Here is a 22711-nt window from a genome sequence, read left to right on the forward strand (position 1 = left end):
GTTTTCAATCAATATTAGTGTAAAATATTTATTGCGGTGTTTTTGCTGTTTAGCGGGTTTTTGCGGTACTTGTTCTTCTCATGCGTAGTACGTGTTGTACAGTAATGTATATATTTGGTGTATAAGTTTGTGGGGAGGGTTTATAAAAACTTAAAATAGAATATAACTACTAAAATAAATATAGCGTCCCTACTTCGCGGATTTTCACTTATCGCGGGTGGTCCTGGAACTTAACACCCGCGATAAGTGAGGGATTACTGTACTGTGTACGGTTTCCATTTGTGATTCGGCTTTTTGGACATTTGAATAACAACATTTTCTAACTATTTAAAAAGCGTATGTTGGGTGTTAACCCCCTCCCCCCGGCGTACGGTTTGTACGCTTTGGAAAATGTTGATAATTGTGAATGATCCCTAAGTAAAAAGTGCTGACTGTAAATGTGAAAACAAAGTCTTATCTCTTTCCACAGCCGCAACACTGTGTTGTTGCATTGAACCTATAAAAGACATTAGTGTTTCTAATGTTCCTCAGAGCTACAGTGATGGAGTGTGAATGGAAGCTGAATGTCACAAGCCTTGTAGAAGAACAGTTAATAATAAAAATTCCACATGTTAAACAAGCAGGAATGCAGAGCTGGTTTATATGAGAGCAGTCAAATGGACAGATTGCAGCAAATATTTATGAGTTGAGCTTATCTGATTTGTGAGGCATGATCATTAATGAAACGCTGACACCATTTCCAACCAGCAGTGCTTGCAAATCTGGTCCCCTGGTTCAGTTATCTGCCACCAAAACACTGCTGAACATCATGTGCATATTGGAAGAGAGAAAGGGAAAGTGTTGGATATTTAAATACAATGACTGGATATAGCCAGATATGATTAAATAACTAATTATAGAGAATTACTGTTGTCACTGACCGAATCTGCAGCGTGGAGCTCTTCAGCGTTTACTGAACGCTCTGTCTTCTGGTCAGCTGGGATTCACAGTCTGTTAGAGTTTTGTTCCAAGCTCACCAGAAGTCAGTGAAATCTGCAGAAACAATCATCTAATGACTTGAAATGTTAACAGCATGTACAGTGCCTGTTACTAACAGGTTGGCTCATCAACTGAAATGAAGTGCAAAACTTAAGCCATTTATGCATTCACATACTGTAAGCCTTTCCTGTATGCTAGATATTTATTTAAGTTTGCTCTTATTATTTTAGTTTGCATTTACCTTTGTGTGATTTTCTTATGGATCTTATATAAAAGATGGATGTAGCCAGTATGACACCCATTGGTTTCTGAACTCATGTTTTGAAGCCTTGATTTTATCATTTGGCATCGGCATCTTGTATTGATATATAGAATTCAATTACACTATTTGGTGATTAGACTCCGATGGTCCATCAAAGCAGAACAAAAGAATGTATAGTGGAGACTGATTGGCTTGATGAACGCGGGCAGAAAGACGATTGGACTAGAGCGATGATGTCAGCTTTGAGTTTGACAGCGTGGAAAATCAGAACTGATGCCAAAATTACCGAGTTTGGTTACCAAGGGACATCTAAGTGGCAACCGTTGTGGCTGAAAAATGAAGCCACTGCAGAAGTGAACAGCCACAGACTCCAAAAGCAAATCAATTCTTGTTTTTCCCTCCACTTCTCCTCAAAGATTTTGAGGACATATTCCACACCACGCCTAGATATGCCAGGTTTTCAGCTAATAGCTCTTTGGTAATCATTTTGTTGGTGTAAAAATACAATTTAATCCTTGTCTAAAGGTGTGATTTTCATTACTTTTCATAGATTCAAACAAAGAGGGAACAAATGGTGTTTTTTATAACAGACTGCTAGTAACAAAATGCCTAAAAGTACAATTTAAAATTAGTTCTTTGATACGTTATGTGTAGATGCAACACTGGTCCATCCCTTGAGTTTTATGCTTGAATAATTCAGGTCAGTGTTAAGTGTCTGAACAAAAGGGAAAAAAAAGATATGAGAGGCTCTTTGGAAGCAAAATATAAAGAAATGAAGGGTGGCTTAAGACTTTTGCACAGTACTGTATATATGTGGCATAAAGCAAAAACTGGATGAGCTCATTCAAGTGTTACTGTGTAACCAGAAGAGGATTTTTTTTTTAAGGTATAGCTTACATGAAGGTATTTTTATTTACATCGGTATTAAAAAATATCCTAATTGCATCCACTGTGATTCAAAAGTATGAAAGCAAACAAAACATGAAAAGATAGGATGAATACTTTAGGGACGTATGTACTGTACATTTTCAGACCTCATTCCAACACATGAAAGTGCTTGCTTTGTGCGCTGTATGTATTGTATTTGTGTATGTGTCTAATAATGAGAGGCCTATCTGTGCCTGCGGCAAATATTCCAGCAGCAGTTGGAGGGCTGGTAATATATTTATTGTGTAGTGCTGCAACACAGCCACTCACACAGTCACAATTATACCAACACAGACATCACTGAATACATTTCAGAATAGTCCCTACAGCCCTAAGAAGAGGTGTTATTGTTCATCAGGCTGCACATTGCAGGTCTGCACCTGTGTGCGCTGAAGAGTGTATCCATATGCCGGTATATTGGCAGGAAAACATTAACTTATTACAGTTCATATAGTGTTCAGATATGTGTTTACAGAGTTTCATTATGGGGGTGCGTCAGTCTCATAACACAATTTTCCTAGTGGTGATAATATGGTAAAGTCAGGGTAAATCCACAAGAATTTAATGGATGAGGTGCAGTTTCTGCCACTCCACCCATTTTTTATGTGTTTTTTTTTTTTAAATCACTCCATGGAAGTTCTGTTCAGACCACCAATGACCTCAAGTTGGAGCAAACATCGATTTCTGTGTCAGTGTCCCAGCTTTGGTGTCTCGAATCCACCGCTGGTTGTCTTAAGAGCTTGAAAATAAAAGGCGACTGGACTTCTTTAAGTTTTTTTTTTTTTTGGAAGACGTTTCACCTCTCATCCAAGAAGCTTCTAAAACCAAAAGATGGGGACTCCCAGGTTTTCAAACCCTAGTGGGGGTTGTCCACTTTGGAGGTGGTCATTGACCCACTATTAATCATGTGCTAAAAGGCGTGGGTCATTACCACCAGGAGTTTTGGGTGAAACCACAGTGAGACCTTGCCCCATCCTATCATGTGAGGTCACCTGAAGTAAGGTGTGAGTAAGGGTTGAGGCACCTGGGAAGAGATTTCGAGACTGCATTGTAGGTGGCTGACAGCTGGTATTGTAAGCCATCACCTCTGTTCAGTGATGGTTACTCACAGTGGACAAAAATGGCCTCTTTTGCTCCCTTTTCAAAAAATCTGTCTTTTCTGTCCACAATGTGAACACTGCCATCCTCGAAAGAGGTGCCCTTTATCCTTTAGGTGCAGATGTACAGCTGAGTCTGGTCCTGTCGAGGTGGCTCTTCTATGTAGTGCCATGCTTTGGTGAAGCGCCTGTTTGTATTGGCACGATCTGAAGTGCACTGGGATGTCACGCTTGGAGAGAATTCTCCTGTTTTGCTGACAAATCTGCTACATAAGGGATGACAGTGTTCTTCTGTTTGTCCATTATTGCTGTCTGACCTTCTGCATCTTTGCTGATTTGACTGGGCCTTGATCAAATCAGCGAATACGCTCAGGACTACGATGACCTGGATGCCTGAGAACCTACACAGATGTCCGAGCTGGTTAGACTCAAAGACCAATAATTGCAGCCAAGAAGGTTTTTTTTTTAAATTCCTCCATTCACTGAGTTTTGCACCATGAAGTTATCAACCAGAATCAGACTACAACAAAGAGTTTTACAGAGGCATATAAGGGGGAACCTTCAGTGCAAATGACCTGCGCTGTGGTTTGTACTATTGTGCACCCACACACAGGAGTTTTTTAGCCACACCAACACAATCTTCACGTGCCAGGTTCCATATTTGCCAGATTTAGTTTCCTGCAACTTCATCCTCTTCTCCTGAGAGATATTCAAGTTCAGAGGCTTCAATTTGGACAAACTTTTTAAGGATTGTGTCGTAGAAATTCACTATTCCACCTTGTGAGTCAATAATGTCCTCTGAAGTCTTGGATAAACATCTAGGTGCATGTGCATGTGCGTGTGCGTGTGCGTGTGTGTGTGTGTGTGTGTGTGTGTGTGTGTGTGTGTGTGTGTGTGTGTTCCTACCTGGCTGTGAGACTGTAAATTAGGACTCCAAATTTAGTTCAGGCTCATTAAAAAGTTTCTGCTGCTGCTTGCACACTACAGTTTTTCCCATCCACTTATCAGCCAGGCACGGGAAGCTGTGTCTGTAAAGAAAGCAGGGAAATACTTTTACTGAAGGTGCTGATGATTATCAGTGGTCCCCAGTGTCCTCAGCACCCCTCAGCACCACTGCTTCTCAGAGTATCATAATCTAATCAGGAACTAATTTACACCAGGGATCGTGATGATTGCAGCTAACTAGCTGACCGTGGCAGGGGGAAACTTTTTCTCTTTTTTTTGTCCTTCAAATTTATCCTGAAATGTAAATTGGAACTTTCTGAGCTTTTTAGGAGGCGAGAAAGGCGATATAATGAGTGATTTCTCACAGTCCAACAGGAATACAGTACTGTTGCCATGGTAACACTGCTACTGCTCAGGTGAATTAAATCTTGATCACAATCCCGATCACTGCTGCCATTGTGTTCTCACACTGCTGCCATTGTGTTCTCACACTGCTGCTGCCAGACTGGAGGGTGAGGAACAGCTCACTGAGGTAAACACATGCAAAAGTTAAAGATTTGGTGCTAAGAAATGCACACTGATGATATGCAGGTCAAACCGCTCTGCTGCCCCATGCCGGCAGATTTGTCCAAAGGCTACATGTGGGCAGAAGGTCAGTTTTAAAAGTGTCGAGCCTCCGTCATGGAGAACCAAGAGGTTAAAGACCTCTACATGCCGCTGAGAGCGGCATAACAGACACAATGAAGAAGCTTTTCATAATTAATACAGTAATACGGGTGGTCTTACTAAAGCTACTGACTTCTTCTTCTTCTTTGGTCACCTGGGGACCAGCAGAACATGCCAGAAGCACACAACTCCAGATGATCTCCGTTCATATGTAGCACAAATTATATCATGACTGTATTTGCATCAATTCGTATTTCCATCTGTGTATTAATTATGTTGTTTTCAAACTCGCTCCCCCACCCCCACATGTGGAAAAGAGTTCACACCACACGATTTTTAATCAATAATTAAGAATAAACCGCGTCAGTATAGTGAAATAAAGGTCACGACAGCAGCATTATCAAAGTCTTGTTTATTTTTCCTGCAGAAATGCCCCGAATTTAACTTAATTTCACTCCTTGTTTTTACCTGGACCATCCACACCTGCAGAGGTTCTTTGCTCCACCATAGGGGCCAGCACCGTAGTGTGAGAACCATTACATTAACTGGTCAGATAAACAACGGGTAGAGCTAACACTCCAGACTGTGGCACTGCAGAACCACTGCAAAAGAAAACAGGATAGAATAATGGCTCATTCAGGCCTGATAACATGAAAAACAAACATTTTTTTAATGGAAAACGTGCACTGCATTCATCATGTGCGCTCCCTTTTTAATAGGTCAGGGTTCATATACACATCTCTGCAACACCTCTGCCACGCCCATCATGCAGGAGCTCTCAAAGCCCCCTCGGTCCCTGCCGGTCACTATTTAAAGGAGAACCATGTTGTTCATTCCACAAGTGGTAGCAACATCATTGTACACTGTTTTTAGGTTCTGTGCTTGACATCTTTGTGTCTTTGATTAGTGTCAACTTAATGTTAAACAGTGAAATAATATAGAAAACATGATGTGACATCTGTATTCCTTATAACTCCACCTCTTCCATATTTATAGTGAGAGCCGGCCGTTGGAGCTCTAAACTAGGACAATTCAAGTTTAGGAAAAAAAACTGATAGCAAGTCATTGGCCCTGAGGGGTGGATGTTCCTAAAGTTTACTCAACAATATGGAACGCTAATGAGTTCTTGATCCACAGAGGTCAGCGGTCTGCATTAGAATAGTGGGTTTAGGCTGCTTCCACCTAGTGCAGTTATATAGCGTGGTGCCCACAAATGAAAAGATTAGAACTTCCCAATATTTCAGAGTTGAAGCACATATGCAGATTATTATTTTTTACACAAGATGCTCAGTGCAGAAGGCTCTGCACACTGTAGTTAGGTCATGTCCTCAAGGACTCTAAACGCTTTCAGACATGAAAGGTTTACATGTGAACATTTGAAACTGGCTTCATTAATTTATTCTTTATCATTCTGAAACATCTCTACATGTGTTGTTAACTCAGAGTCTAGATGAGCGGGAGGCTTGTTCGACCAAGCAAAATGTAGTGTCAGAAGCAAAGGAAGGAACAATGGAAGCAAGCGGTAAGCGGTAAAAGACAGACAAGAAGCTTGAGGGAAGCCAGGGAGAATGTGGAAGGTGAAATGAGGTGAGGATGAGTTTGGGATGCTTTAGATGATCAGAGCAAGACGTCCCACTGGGGCTGTTAACCAGACGACAGTAGAGGGACCCAATTATGGAGAAATCACACACTTAGCTTCACAGCCTTGCCTTGCTGCAGGAGAGGGGTGAGGGTGGGTGCATGGAGTCTAACTTTGTGCTCTGCTTTGGGCCCATCTCGTGCTCATAAATGATTCATCAATCCTCTCCAATCATTTCCATTTCAATTCATCTTCAGTCCCACTTTCAGCCAAAAATACCCTAATATTATTTTACTTCATTTTACAAAGTCACGCTGAGTTGCTGCGTAATGTTTTCAGTGATATTTGGAGGCTATTTAAATCAATCTTATCTTCAACCAGGCGTCAGCATGGCGCCACAGACTCAGACTCAGACAGGCAGAAGTTTAAATGCCCTCCTATCAGGCTTCACTAAATCTGTTAGACATTATTAATTACCTGCTTACTAATGCAATGACTAACATGAGATTAAATTAGTCCAACAGAGCATAATCTCATTACTTTCAGACACTATTACAATTATAATACCAAATATAGCTGCAAGTCATCTGTAAGGGTCTGGGCATAATACATCTCTCTGACTCAACATGCTTTAAGAAGACTGAGGAAATAACATGCATAGCTTACAGTCTAGTATTCTTTACTGTTGAGCCTGAAACATGATCGTTTTCATATTGACTTATGCAGCATCAAGTCTAATCAAATCATAAAGACAGCTGAGCATTTTTAAATATTCAAAAATGATTTAGAAATCACAGATTTCACAAATTTAGACTTAAGAAGATGAGCGATTATTAATATCTGTAATGCTGTACATATGGCAGTTGCAATGTAAAATGGAACAACAGTAAAATAAAAACCAGGGGAGTAGCTCTATACTATAGACTGTATATAAAAGATGGGCACATCCAGGACACCATCGCTCATTAGTTTGTGTAGCCTCCACTTTAGCCTTAAAGCCCCTATATTTATTTATTTTAATTAAATTAATTAATTAATTTATTTATTGGGGGGGGGGGGGGGGGGGGTTAGCTTAAAATCACTTTTGTACCAGGATGTAAACTTCTTAGGATAAGCAGAAGAGGATGGATGGATGGATGGATGGATGGATGGATGGATGGATTGGAAGTTTTAACATGCAAGGTCATGTGGAGTGACTCAGTTTTGCACCAAGAGGTCATCATCAGAAAAATAAATGCTTGGTGTTTGCTGAATTTTTTATCCCCAGAGGTTGCCACTTACTCAATGTAGTTTTTTTTTTGTTTTGTTTTTTTTTTGCCATATTTTTGCTTAGGTGGGAGAAATGTTTTTTAAAAGACGGAGCACAGAACACCACCAACCTTTTTTCAAGTGACTACTTTAGCTCTTTGTAATGAAAACCTGAAAATTGAGATTTGTTTTTCTGTTTGTCACCACACAATTTCTCAGTTCTTTAACTCTAAGTTAACAGAGAGTAGAAAACAGTGGTGCTCTGTGTTCGGTCTTTATTGCATTCAATGTAGAAAGTGATGACTCGCATGGAAAGGGACAGGGAAGGGAAGTAGAACTACAAGGTAATTCAATTCAATTTAATTATATTTTATTTATACAGCATCAAATCACAACAGTCGCCTCAAGGCACTTTATATTGTAAAGTCTAGACCATAAACCAATTACAGAGAAAAGCCAACAATCAAAATGACCCCTGTGAACAAGCACTTGGTGTTAGTGCAAAGGAAAAACTGTCTTTTAACAGGAAGAAACCTCCAGCAGAACCAGGCTCAGGGAGGGGGGGTCATCTGCTGTGACCAGTTGGGGCTGAGGGGAGAGAGACGGGACAAAAGACATGCTGTGAAAGAGAGACAGAGATTAATAATAACTATTGATTAAATGCAGAGTGGGGTATAAGCTGAGTAAAAGAGGTGAATGAAGAGAAACACTCAGTGCATCATGGGAACCCCCCCACAAGACGTGAACCACAAGTAAGCCAGCAGTCTGAGAGAGAAGTGCTCTGTTGGGGTGATATGGTACTATGAGGTCTTTGAGATAAGATGGTGCCTGATTATTCAAGACCTTGTAGGTGAGGAGAAGGATTTTAAATTCTATTCTAGATTTAACAGGGAGCCAATGAAGAGAAGCCAATATGGGAGAAATCTGCTCTCTCTTTCTAGTCCCTGTCAGTACTCTAGCTGCAGCATTTTGGATCAGCTGAAGGCTTTTCAGGGAGCTTTTAGGACAGCCTGATAATAATGAATTACAATAGTCCAGCCTAGAAGTAATAAATGCATGAATTAGCTTTTCAGCATCACTCTGAGAAAGGATGTTTCTAATTTTAGAAATATTGTGAAAATGCAAGAAAGCAGTCCTACATATTTGTTTAATATGTGCATTGAAGGACAAATCCTGGTCAAAAATGACTCCAAGATTTCTCACAGTGTTACTGGAGGCCAAATTAATGCCCTCCAGAGTAAGTATCTGGTTAGACATCATGTTTCTAAGATTTATTGGGCCGAGTACAAGAACTTCATTTTTATCTGAATTCAGAAGCAGGAATCATCCAGGCCTTAATGTCATTAAGACATTCCTGCATTTTAATTAATTGGTTTGTGTCATCTGGCTTCATGGATAGATAAAGCTAGTTATTGCCTACATAACAATGAAAATGTATGCAATGCTTTCTAATAATACTGAATGGTTTACATGTGAGCTCATCAACAGATGTCATGGATGAAAAAGCTGAATTTTATATAGACTGTAAATAAAGGACATAGGACCCCACTGGCTTCTTAACTCCACATATTGAAGCTTCAACATTAGCATTGGCTAGTTTAAGTCAGAAGTGACCATTTTTGGATTGAAGGAATTCCACTGGCTTCAACTAGCAGGCTCCATTACCAAGCAGCAGCTTGCACACACATACACCCACTAATTAATGCTACATACTGTAACAGACTAAAATTCTCATAATTTAAACTGAAACACAAACCTTTTGGGTTATTGGTATCTGATGTCAGGCTGCATTATTTGTTAGATAACATTAGTTAATAAGATAACACGTATAACACAGTTGAGAGGCCTGACAGACATCACTGGGCTACAGCAGAACGCCTGTCACTCAAAGTGGCCCTGCCTGTAACTGTAAGCTGTAACAGTATCCACTGGGATATTGTTAAAACTTAAAGGCCACTCAAGGAACTGCAGTTAATGGCATTTCCATGTTTGCTTCATTTTTCAGCCTCAGAAATTCTTGCTTGATTTCACTTTCAGCATCTCATTGCAGAAAAATCCAGCAGCTGCTTTTCAATCTTTACAGTAAGGCAAGCTGATGCAGTGGACCAAAACACACACACACACACACACACACACACACACACACACTGTGTGTGAGTGTAAGTTTGAGCTGAGGTGCAGGCTCAGTGCAGTTAGGCGAGCGGAGGTTACTCCTTTTATGTAAAGAAACTCTGTCAGCTTGGGAAACACATTAGTGACTCCTGTATTCGTATTCTGAGCAGCTGGCAGCATGGTGCGTACTGACTGACAGCAGTCGCAGCAACACTGACGTGGTGTGTCACAACATATCAGAATTACCATTGGCTCCAAGTGTGATGGATTAAGGACCACAATTTTGTTTTACTCCACAAAGTAGCCCACGTCATATTTATGATTGGCATTTTTTTATGAGTCACTACAGTTTTATTAATGATTAATTATTTAGTTTTTTATTTATTTTGTGGAGACTGCTCCAAGGATCCCAAATTTAAAAAAAAAAAGTTAAATATGAACTTATGTCACAGCTAAAATTGGTGACGACAGCTCACGGTTGCCAGTTGTCACAGAGAGGCACTTTCCAGGAAATGAGTTTACTGTTACTCCTAAATAAATAATCAGCTACACAAACACCACGACAATATTACCATTCTGCATCTCACCACTGTTCCCACATGTATATTACATTACATTGACAGCATGCATTTTTAAAAACATTTTTGCTTGTTGTTGCTTTAATGTTATCATATTAGGGTGTTTTCAATGGCTCCAGTATAAGCAATAAGATTACATAAGACAACATCAGTCTAATTTTAGACAACACACATTCAAACTAATGAGTTCCACAACATGCAACCCACATTTATAGCAGTGGTTTCACATAAAAAGGGGAGAAATGTCATGTTAAACATTTCATGAGCTAATAAGAATATTACACTGAGTCAGTTTGACATTTCTCAACAATATGCTTGATATCAAATATCTTATTTAAGTCTATAATGAGATGATGTAACTAAACCCTAAACTATGACACCATCTAGCCTACTAGAAGAAGCTTCTGGGTTTGTGTCCTCCCCCAATCCACAAACATGTTATATTAATTAGTGATTCTTAATTGGTAAAACACTGTTTTACACACCATTCAGATTTATCCCACTGTTATTTTCAACACTCCTACCTTCACCTGTGGGCACGAGCTGTGGCTATTGACCAATAGAATGAGACCGAAGGTACAGAAAATAAGTTTCTTCTGAATGGTAGCTGCACTCTGCCTGAGATGAGATGAAGAGCTCGGCCATTTGGGAGGAGCTCAACTTCTCCACATCCAAAGGAGCCAGTTGGTTGTTCAGGATGCCTCCTGGGTGCCTCCTAAGTTTGGTATTTTCTCCTACTGGGGCAGAAGCTCGAGAGTAGAACCAGGATATGCTGGAGATTTTCTATTATTGAAGAAACCATAACAATGCACACAGTCTGACATCAAAAAAGGAAATAAAGGCACCCAAATTTGATGTGGCAAGACAAAATCTTTATTTTTATTTTCTGAAAATCGTCATCCTGGAAAGTTGTTTTTTTAACCTTAAACGATGTTTGTGTATTTTGGCGAAAGGCCAAAACGAATTTTAGAAAAAGCAGATGTTTTCCAAAATACCTGTGTGCACAAGGACGGGGCCTGAATTGATCTTACAAGCATGTAAGTTGGGTTTTTCTCCAGATCTGAAATTAGAGCTGGCTTTTGATATGAAAAATTGAAATTTGAGAAGATGGGTGTGCAGTGATGCATTTGAATTCCTAGAAATGTGTCTTGGCAATGAAAAGAAATCTGTAATACGGGCTGAGTAAAAACCCTGTCACAGTATTCTGAATGGTCCAGATTTTGCATGATTGGAAAGCACAATGTCTCACTGTTCATGGGGGTGTAAACTATTTCAATATACCAATACCATACCCCAGCAACTGCAGTGCCTTACTTTCTAATAAGATTGCTTGCACAGCACATCTCCATATCTTTTCTTTCATACCTTTTCATATAGAAGGATCGATGGGAGGGGTGGGGTGAAGGCGAGAGGCAGGGTACACCCTGGACAGGTTGCCAGCCTGTCTCAGGGCTAACACAGAGAGACAGACAGCCATTTACACCTATGGGCAATTTTGAATCACCAATTAACCGAACCCCACATGTCTTTGGACAGACAGAGCATTCAAACTCCAAAAAGACCCCGGCCAGACCAAGATCTCGTTACTGTGAGGCAACAGTGCACCACCATGTGACCCACCTTAGAAAGTAAAGATATTAAATGTTTCCTCAGATTAAAAAAGAAAATTACTTTAATGCTTGGCTCTTTTTTTTTTTTAAATGCTAATTAGCCATGTTTTCTCTTGATTTAACTTGATTAGCTGTGTAGAGGGGAGCAAGAATTTGCTGGGGAAACAGGCGATGCATCAGGCAAAAGTGACTGTGTCCATTCTGAGGGTTATCTGGCTTTGGATGACATGGTCACCGGAGCCCTTCCTGTCTGGCTGCCACTTTCCTTTTTTCCGTTTCCTCCTGCTCTTCCTTTCCCCGGTCTGTGTCTGTGATGGTGGGCGTGTTTGTGTACATGTCTCTGAGGAGGTGCTTCCTGGTGTCCTCCCCTCCAGTCAGCGTCTCACCTGTGGATGATCTTCTAATCATCGCACCTGTTACACATGGGAGCTCGTCAGGGCGAACTATTTAAGATTGAAGAAGTTTCTCAGTCGCTGTCAGATCATTGTGTCTGCGAGGTGCAGTACTCTGGCTCCCGTCCTGTAAGCAATTTCCTGTTTGAGTTTCTGCATTAATCTTTGTCTCTGTGTAGACCCGGTCTGTTTGTGAAGATTCTTGAAATGAATGAATGAATGAATGAATGTGTGTGCCTGCAGATCACAATTAGATCACAATTAGCTGGCGAAATCCCAGATATTATATGGGACCATCCCAAGATGAAGCAGGTCGTAGTCCATGTGGGAACAAATTATATCCAATATCAGTATAAACTGCCTAAACAAGACTTTCTCCATCTGCTTAGGGTCCTGGAGTCTCTGAACTGCCACGCTTTCATCTCTGGTCCTACCCTCCGTAGGGTGGGTCGTTTCAGTCGCCTGCTGAGCATGCACACCTGGCTGTCATCAGTCTGTAGCAACTATGAGGTAACTTTTACAGATAGCTTCAACTTGTTTTGGGAGTACAAAGGCCTTTACTGGAGGGATGGTCTGCACCTTTATAGACCTGCTTCTTGCATGTTTACACCACCCACATGCTGTACTTTTCTCTGGCTGCTCATATATACCACCCAACCTCCATATTCACCAATCAAACACCACTCCTTCAGGTAACCGGTCCAGCAGTATCTTATGTTCTCCAGGTCTGAGCCACTCCCAGGTTTGTTTCCACAGTCTAATTACTGCTTACAATAAACACAGACCCTTAATTTCAGTAGCCTGTCTTAATAGAGCCTTTATTAATCCCAACAGAATGACCGCCATAACCTACAAAACCATAAACCCCTAGAGACTGCCTGTGCCCAGGCCACCTAAAAATAAACAAAATGCCAGCAAAAATGTTTTAATTATAATATAAAATATTGATTTTTCACCTTACAGAAACCTGGTTGCAGCAGGATGAATACATTAATTTAAAATGAGTCAACACCGAAGTCATAGTAACTGCCAGAATCCTCGAATCACAGGCTGAGGAGTGGCAGCAATCTTTGACTCTGGCCTGATAATAAACCAAAGACCTTGACAGAGTTATAATTCATTTGAAAGCCTTACTATTTTATAACTGGAAAACACACACACACACAAAACTGCTGTTGATTGTTTTCATTGTCGTTGTCTATTGTCCATATGGCTTTATTCAGAGTTTCTATCCATTTTCTCAGACTTATCTGATTTTAGTGCTCAGCTCAAACATGACATTTAATTCTTCACTGCCATGTGCCCACACAATACAGAGCAGCTACCTAAACTTTATCCCCACAGCGTCATGATTTGTGTCAGGGATAAGACGCAAATGCAGACTGGAAATTTTTAACAGATTTAGGGAGCTGGAGTGGTTCCCGCCCCTTAAGCGCAAGGTGTGGTTAACCAGGACTAATCACACCAGACAGGGAGAGAAAGAAGACAGTGTTAACAGTGTTACATCCTCACTGTGCACTATGCTGGATACTGTGAATACTCCAAAAAAGTGTCAAATCAGAGAGGTTTGGCTCCCTGGAATAATCTGCAAGTGCGCAACTTAAAGCCAACAACGTGTAACGCTGGAGAAGAAATGTCACTGAAACTCTTTTAGATGATCTTTGTTTGGTCTGGAAAATAGTTTGCTGCTCTATTTAAAAAAAGCCCTCCATAAATCTAGGACATCTTACTATTCGCCACTGTTCGAGGAAAACAGGAACAACCCCAGGCTTCTTCTCAGCGCTGCAGTCAGGCTGAGAGAGTCAGCAATGACTTCATAAATTTTAACGGTTAAAGAAAAAAAATTTTCAGTATACATCGAAACAGTCGCTTCAAGGCGCTTTATATTGTACGTAAAGACCATTTAAAAAAAAAAAAAAAAAAAATTACAGAGAAAACCAACAATTAAAGCTCCCCCTTACGAGCAAGCACTTGGCGATGGTGGGAAGGAAAAACTTCCCGTTGACGGGAAGAGGCCTCCGACGGAACCAGGCTGAGGGAGGGGCAGCCAGAGACAGGCCAAAAGACATGCTGTGGAAAAGAGCCAGAGATTTATAATAACTAATGATTAAATGCAGATTGGTTTTATAAACACAGAGTGAAGAGAGGTGAGTGAAAAATAAATACTCAGTGCATCCTAGGCCTACTGCAGCATAACTAAAGGAAGGTTCACAGCCTTCAAGACCTCAGGGTGGATCTCATCCACCCCAGAGGCCCTGCCACCAAGGCCTTGTTAACTACCTTAGTGACTTTACCCCCAGTGATGGGCGAGCCACCCCCCCCCCTCCCTCAGACTCTGCTTTCACTACAGAAGGCATGTCAGCAGAATTAAGGAGGTCCTCGAAGTATTCCTTCCACCACGTCATCTGCAAAAGCAGAGATGAGATTCTGAGGCCACCAAGGAGAAAACCTTCTGCCACTTGGCGACGCCTAGAAATTATGTCCATAAAAATTATGAACAGAATTGCTGACACAGGCCAAACCTGGCAGAGTCGAGCACTCACTGGAAATGAGTTCAACTCAGTGCCGGCAATGTGGACCAAGCTATTGCTGCAGTTGTACAGGGACTGAATGGCTCACAACAACAGGCCAGAGATCCCATACTCCCACAGCACCCCCCACAAGATACCCTGAGGGATGTGGTTGAACGCCTTGTCCAGATCCACAAAACACATGTGGACCGGATGGGCAAATTCCCACACACACTTAAATTTCCTTGACACATAGAGCTGATCCAGGATTCTGCGACAGGATGAAAACTGCATTGTTCTTCTTGAATCTGAGGTTCGATGAACGGATGAACTCTCCTTTCCAGCATCCTGGCGTAGACCTTCCCGGGAGGCTGAGGACTGTGATTGACCAATAGTTGGAGCACACTCTCAGTCCCCTTTCTTGAAAATAGGAACCACCACCCCAGTCTGCCAATCCAGTGGTACCGCCCCAGATCTCCACACAGTGGTCCAGAGACGTGTCAACCAAGACAGCCCTACAACATCCACAGCCTTCAGGAACATGGTGAAGGGTTAGGGTTAATAACTCTACTAAGACCAAGCTTTTAACCTACCTTCATGGTGTTTAGGTGGGTTAAGCTCTGGCGAAGGCCATGGCACATGATTCACATAATTTTCATCCTCAAACCATTCACTGAACCCTCACGGTCTTTGGATACTGATATTGTCATCTCAGAAGAAAACTCCCTCATCAGGATATAAATGTCTTGTCATAAGATGACTGTGATCACTCAGAATGAGACCTGAGCCACACCAGAAAAATGACTAAGGATTTAGGGTTTTCTATTATTTTATCACATGTCTGTATGTTCCTTTCTGTCTGTTGAATGTGTCATTGGACATATATTTTCAGTTACCAAATTCAAAATGAGGTTAACTATACTCTAAATTTCCTTTTAGATTATCCTGACCAAAGGTCTAGTTTTGTATTTTCAAGTCATCCAGCGTTAACTGCCTCGCGACTTTCTTAACACGCTGATGCTGCCTGAGTTGCCTGTGCTTCATCTTCAGCTCTGCCACTCAGCCTGCCCTTTTGACTCTGAAGTCCAAGTTCTGTCTGTCCATGAGCAAATGCAAATCTCCCTCACCCCTTCAGCCAGAGCTGCTATGTTGATCAAAGCTCCTCGGTGCTGCATACAAATACGCTGGCAGTCTGGCTTGGCAACATGCACCTGCACGAGCACTGAAAATCAACAAAATGTCAAAACCCAGACGATCATGAAGGTATATCTTGGTTTGTGGAAGTATATTCAGATGTTTGTGGGTGAGGGAGGGCCCTAAAGCTGATGAGGAGAAGGGCCTTGAATAAAACATTACATTTACTGGGATAGTTTTCCTCGCATGAAGATTACTTGCTCTGTTTCTGCAGGGAGCCATGTGAGCTGATCAGCGCGAGGACAGAAACACGCCCCAGTTTCGAGACTTTTTAAAGATTTAAAAATCAACCTCTGCTTTTAAAATGCTGATTAAACATTGATAACAGGGTCCAGAGAAAATCAATGGCTGAGTGATATTAACCTAATTCTCTCTAACACGGACCCTCTCTGGGAAACGCCTTGTGTTCTCCAACTCTCAAATACAAGTCAAAGTCTAGGCTTCTGGCAGGCATCACAATTGCATGTTTTCGAAGCTGGATAAAAGTTTGGAGCCAGTGAAACAGAATAGAAGTGTTTGATGTGAGGATGCAGCTGAGTGAATTCAGAACTGCTGCAGAGTCTTGGCCTCCTCCCTGGCTGATGCCATGGTGGTAATGAAGCCTGATACTGAGCCAGGCTCTACATCTCCCTCTAGACTCTCCTGCGCAGCATATAGTGGCTCTCACTGTGGCCCTGGTGGCTAAAAGCTTGTGGCAGCATGTCATGAGCTGAACTGGGAGGAGTGGCCACATGAGAGTCCTGGGTTTGAACAACTGCAGATGTATCTTTGTTGCAATGTGAAGTGCTGCTTTTGTGTTCTGTTACATGTGCTTCTGAGACAGAAAACATTTAAATGGGTCAGCCAACACTCCAGTGTTTTATTTTCAAGTTTCAGTCATAAAAAAAGTAAATTTAAACAATCTATTTTATGTTGGATATGTGGATATTTTTATATCTGGCCACAGATAAGCAGAAGAAAATGATGGATGGATATTTTATGTGGTTAGTATCAAATTAAGTTTTTTTTTTTTTTTTTTTTTTTTTTTTCATACCTGCTTATTTTGAACTTGTGATGGGAGATTTGTAATCAGTCTCAGCATGCAGTGCAATAACATTGTCTCATTGACTGTTTGTGGTCTCCAAACTGGCGGCCCGCGGGCCGCATCCGGCCCCGCCCACTTCCGGTCCGCGAATCGATGTCAAAAACAACATACAATTTGGCCCTTTAAGTTACTTTTTTGACATTTCACTTAACCCTCTTAATTGGAGGGGAAGGCTTAACCCTCTTCATTGGAGGGGAAGGCGAAATGTCAAAGTAACTTAAAGGGCCAAATTGTATGTTTTTGACATCAATTTGCAGACCGGAATTGGGCGGGGCCGCAAGTTTGGAGACTCCATTTAGGTGATCACTGGATTCTCTTCAAGCACCGAGATCTGCGGCCAAGGAATTATCCAATGCCTTTTAGAGTATTTTATATGGGATTATCTTATAAATAATAGGACTTGCTGTTTGGTCCAACCCATCCAAGAAGAATGGGTGTCAGTTTTTGTGAGTGAAATTTTAGTATTTTTCTTCCATCTGTTAATTAGCACTCATTAGCAGCTTTCTGTGTCTGTATGACGCACCCATACAGTTTATGGAAAAAGCTTGATAACTTGTAACCCTTTACTTAAACTAGGTCTAAGTATGTAAGAGTAACAGACCAGCATCTAGGTTCGGATGAGGTATTGTAAGCTAGGAGTGATACGCAAGGAAATAGCTGGAGCCAGGAAATGAGTTAGACAATTAGTATATTTTAAACATGGAACAAAAGCATAAACAAGAATTCAACTTCACAAACTGGTATTCAAAAGTCCACATCAGGTTGATTCATGTTCCCATTAGTACCCATAGTTTGTTTAGTCAGAGTCTGTCTTTGTTTTAGTCGTCTGGTACCATTCAGTTTTTTTTTCTTTTCAGTCAAATAGTGTTCCAGATCTTGTGGTGAGTAGTTACCACAAGATGCATCAGTGCTGAAGAAACGAATGTGGTTCTCCGTTCAGGAATCCAGTTCCGGGCTCAGGCTCGCCATCTCCAGTCAAGGAGAAATCCATTCAGTCCAACCAGATGGTCTCTAAATCAGCATTAGAAACCTAGCCTGTATAACAATAATAGTATTATTGCATACGACTAGTAATCAGTATCATCTAGAATCTTCTATCTTAGCTATAGCTCATTAATCAATCAGTTTTCAATAATACCATTGTTACAGTTACAAAAACATTATAATCAATAGCATTAATTTACATGCATGTTTTCTTTCCCAACTCAATAACTGCTATACATGAAATAGTTTTTACCCATGTAAATAAGCATCATGAATTTCTATCTTATCTGTTTATCAATCATGAAATTATGATTCATTTTAATCAATTATCAATTACTTTACCAAATGAAATAAAATTCACCATTTGTGTTACCTGGCAGGTAATAAAATAAAATGGTAAAAACTCTCAAATCAGTTCTCAAACAGTAAACAATGTAAGGTTTCTCTTACATAGCATCCAACACGTGCTTGCCTAGTATCAGCACCATTAGCACAGTGTTGAGCAACATTTCACACATTTATAATGACCATACACAATACAAAAACAATCGTGCGCTGCATCACAATGTCACAAACTCAAATAAAACTCCAAATGACTTTAAAATATGTTCAAACAATATTTTAGACAAGTTTTTGCAGCTAATTAGCATGCGCGATTAGCATGCTACTAGGTTAGCGTATCGTTAGCATTTTGCGCTCACCTGCGTATCGCATCAAACACCTACTATCAACTTTCATGAAACGACTCACCAAGATGGTGTATAAGTAGAACACAACAGAGGAATCGTCGTGCAGCCTCTCTGCTTCGTGCTCAGAGACTGGAAAGTTTCTACGATGCTCGGTCAGCAACGTGTGGGTGAAAACCTCGCTCACGCAGCACGATCATTAGCAACGACCGTCAAACAGGATGTAAACTCAAAGAGAGAGGATCAACACTTCCTCTTTTCAAAATAAAATGTTTTTCAAAATAAAATGTATACATAAAACAAATAAAAGAAGAGAAATAGAGCACTTTTCTCTACCGGGTTACACCCTCCCCTGTTGAATATCATGCACGTCTCGTTGCATGTATATTCCATAGTGTCCATTTCTGTCATTCAGGGAGTTTGTAAAAGCTGTACTCAATCCCTGAAACAAAGATTTCACAACAGTCACTAGAGGATTTCCCAAATCCTGATAGTCAAGTCTTCTGGGTGGTTGTCTGTTTCGCTCTGACCTCCTCAAAGGTTGAGTTGTAATAGGATCATCACTTTGTAATCCTTCAGGTAAGTTTTTGGGATGGTCTCTTAGTTCCTTTCCTGCCTCCTCAGGAGATTTATCAGGTAAGGTACCTGGTTCCTCATCCACAGATTCATTAGGGCTTGGCAGATTGCCACACTCAGTTCCAGGATCGTCTTCATCTGGTAAGTTGTCTGAAAGCGAGTGATCTTCAAGTTCTTCAGGTTCAATATTTTCCTCTGATCCATCCTGTCCAGCAGAAGGTTCAGGTAAGATGTCCATGTTCGGTGACGGTTTGGAATACTCATGTACTGTGGTAAATCGAGTGATCCTTTGACATGGGGATTCCTCAACCCATGGGATGAAAAACTCATGGTCGGTTTCATTAGATTCCTCGAGTTCAGTATCCTCTGTATTGGCAGTTTGACGAGTCCGAGGTCGACGAATAGATTTGGGCTCACGTATCTCCTCAATTGCTACAGGAAGGAAACCACATGGGAGCAAGAGATCTCTGTGTAGTGTGCGAGAGGGACCTTCTTTTGACTCTGGTTTCACAACATAAACTGGTAGGTCTCCTGCACGTCTGACCACAACATGTATATCTGCCTCCCATTTATCTGCAAGTTTATTCTTGCCACGTAGTCGTACGTTCCGAACCAAAACCCTATCTCCGGGTTCAAGGTTAGAAACTGTGACTCTGTGATCAAATCTGGCCTTGTTCTTGTCTGCAACCTTTTGTGCATTTCTTGATGCTAGCTTATAGCTTTCCTCTAGCCGAGATTTGAGATTTTGCACATATTGGGAATGAGACACTTTCTGATCTTTGTTCAAAGGAAGTCCATAGGCAAGATCGACTGGTAGTCTGGGCTTTCTACCAAACATTAGTTCATAGGGTGTGAACCCTGTTACATCACTGCGCGTGCAGTTATATGCATGCACTAAGGGCATAACATAGTCTTTCCAGTGATATTTCTGTTCGTTGTCAAGTGTTCCTAACATACTGAGCAAGGTCCTATTGAATCTTTCGACAGGATTACCCCGTGGGTGGTAAGGGGTTGTTCTTGTTTTCCTGATTCCTGAGATCTCACATAACTCCTTTATCAACTTTGATTCAAAGTCGGGACCTTGATCGCTATGAAGGCGTTCTGGTATGCCATAGTGGACGATAAAATGGTCCCATAGACACTTGGCTACCGTTTTTGCTTTCTGGTTTGGAGTTGGCAGGGCGATTGCAAACTTTGTAAAATGATCAGTCATTACAAGTATGTCTCTGGTATTTCTGCTGTCTGGTTCCAGACTGAGAAAGTCCATACAGACTAGCTCTAGTGGTCTTGAGGTTGTTATGTTGACTAGGCTAGCTGCTTTTTTAGGAAGACACTTCCGTCTAGTACAGCGATCACATGTTTTTACTTTTTGTTCTACATCTGTAGACATCCGAGGCCAATAGAATCTAGTCCTGACTAAGTCAAGAGTTCTGTCTATTCCCAGATGGCCCATATCATTGTGCAAATGGTGGAGCACAGAACATCTGAGCTCCTCAGGTAGAACAAGCTGAAAAGTCACCTGATTCCCATCATGTCTTTTCCGGTATAACACCTCATCATGTAACACCAACCGATTCAGCTCTCTTAAAAAGAGAGGGAGATCTGTGAGTTCTTTTCTGATGGCTGGTGGAGGAGTTTGACCGGTTTCTAGCAGGACAATCACTTCTCTGATTGTTGTGTCTGTTCTTTGTTTGTCCTTTAGCTCTGCTTTAGACAAAGCCGGAACTGTTGGTAAGCCATGCTCACCTTCTTTACCAAAGATGTCTGGAATTGCATCACCTGAGATTGTAAGTGACTCTACGAGTGTAATGCCATAGTCATTATTGTCATCTGGGTTCTTAACAAGATGGCTTTGACAAATGGCTTGAACAACATCGCGATCAACAAGCTCTGTGGCGTCAGTGTCAACTAAGTGACACTCAATGAAGCGATTTACACGCTCCTGCTCTTTCTCTGACTGGACATCATTTATGAGTTCACCATGAGGGCGTCTAGACAGACCATCTGCGTCTAGATTTTGCTTGCCTGCTCGGTACTGAAGTTTGAAAGAATAGTTAGACAGAGATGCTAGCCACCTATAACTTGTGGCGTCTAACTTGGCAGAGGTGAGTATGTACGTTAAGGGATTACTGTCGGTGACAACAGTAAACTGGCTACCATATAAGTAGTCATGAAACTTTTCAGTAACAGACCACTTGAGTGCCAGAAACTCTAATTTATGAGCAGGATATCGGGACTCACTTCTTGACAATCCACGACTGGCGAAAGCTATGGCCCTCAGTTGACCTTCTTGTTCTTGGTACAACGCTGCGCCTAAACCAGTTGTACTGGCATCCGTGTGAAGAATATAGGGCAGCTTGGGGTCTGCAAACCCAAGGATAGGGGCTGATGTGAGTTTGTCAATGACTGTTTCAAAAGCTTCCTGACAATCTGGTGTCCATCGGTCCTCAAAAGGCAGTTTGGGATCGAAATAGGACTGATTGGTTACTGATTTGGTCTTGGCACCTTTGCGGGATGGTGGATACCCACGAGTGAGTTCATTGAGTGGACGTACTATCTTTGAGTAACCTTTAATGAAACGCCTGTAGTAGCCTGAGAATCCTAGGAAGGACCTCAGTTCTCTGAGATTTTTGGGTCTTGGCCAGGTCTTTAAGGCTTTGACTTTTTCAGGATCGGTCTCTACACCACTTTCGGAGATCACATGACCAAGGTATCGGACGGATGTTTGGAAGAATTTACACTTCTCCGGAGATAACTTTAGTCCATACTCCTTAAGACGGTAGAGTACTTGCATGAGTCGGTGTTCGTGCTCTTCCAAGGAACTGGAAAAGATTATTAGATCATCTAGGAAGACTAAAACTTCCTTTAAATTCATGTCGCCTACGCACCGCTCCATCAGCCTCTGGAAGGTGCTTGGTGCGTTTGTTATGCCTTGTGGCATTCGATTAAACTCCCAAAAACCAAGTGGAGTCACGAATGCTGTTTTAGCTTTATCTGCTTCGTCAACCTCAATCTGGTAATAACCAGATTTAAGATCGAGCACCGTAAACCACTTGGAACCAGTGAGTGCTGAGAATGCTTCTTCCAGATGAGGAAGTGCATAGGCATCTTTTACTGTTTGTAGATTAAGTTTGCGGTAATCTACACACAGACGAACATCATTGTTCCGTTTACGCACCACAACTATTGGTGACGAATAAGGGGACTGAGACTCTCTTATGACACCAGCAGCAAGCAACTCTTGAAGGTGTTGGCGAACAGCCTCAACATCTTGAGGGTGTAT

The 22711-nt window shown here is 41.4% G+C and overlaps 1 protein-coding gene across 1 annotated transcript; it reads right to left on the bottom strand.

Moving 5' to 3' along the window:
• Positions 1–17760: 17760 nt before the first annotated feature.
• LOC115778497 (uncharacterized) lies at positions 17761–21311 on the bottom strand. Its single transcript, XM_030726541.1, has 2 exons — positions 18917–21311; positions 17761–18217 (listed from the first exon to the last, which is right to left on the bottom strand). Exon 1 carries the CDS (start codon positions 20879–20881, stop codon positions 19193–19195), a length of 1689 nt encoding a protein of 562 aa, XP_030582401.1. The 5' UTR covers positions 20882–21311; the 3' UTR covers positions 17761–18217; positions 18917–19192.
• Positions 21312–22711: the final 1400 nt, after the last annotated feature.

This window comes from Archocentrus centrarchus, chromosome 4, assembly GCF_007364275.1.
Source record: "Archocentrus centrarchus isolate MPI-CPG fArcCen1 chromosome 4, fArcCen1, whole genome shotgun sequence".
Lineage (NCBI taxonomy): Eukaryota > Metazoa > Chordata > Actinopteri > Cichliformes > Cichlidae > Archocentrus > Archocentrus centrarchus.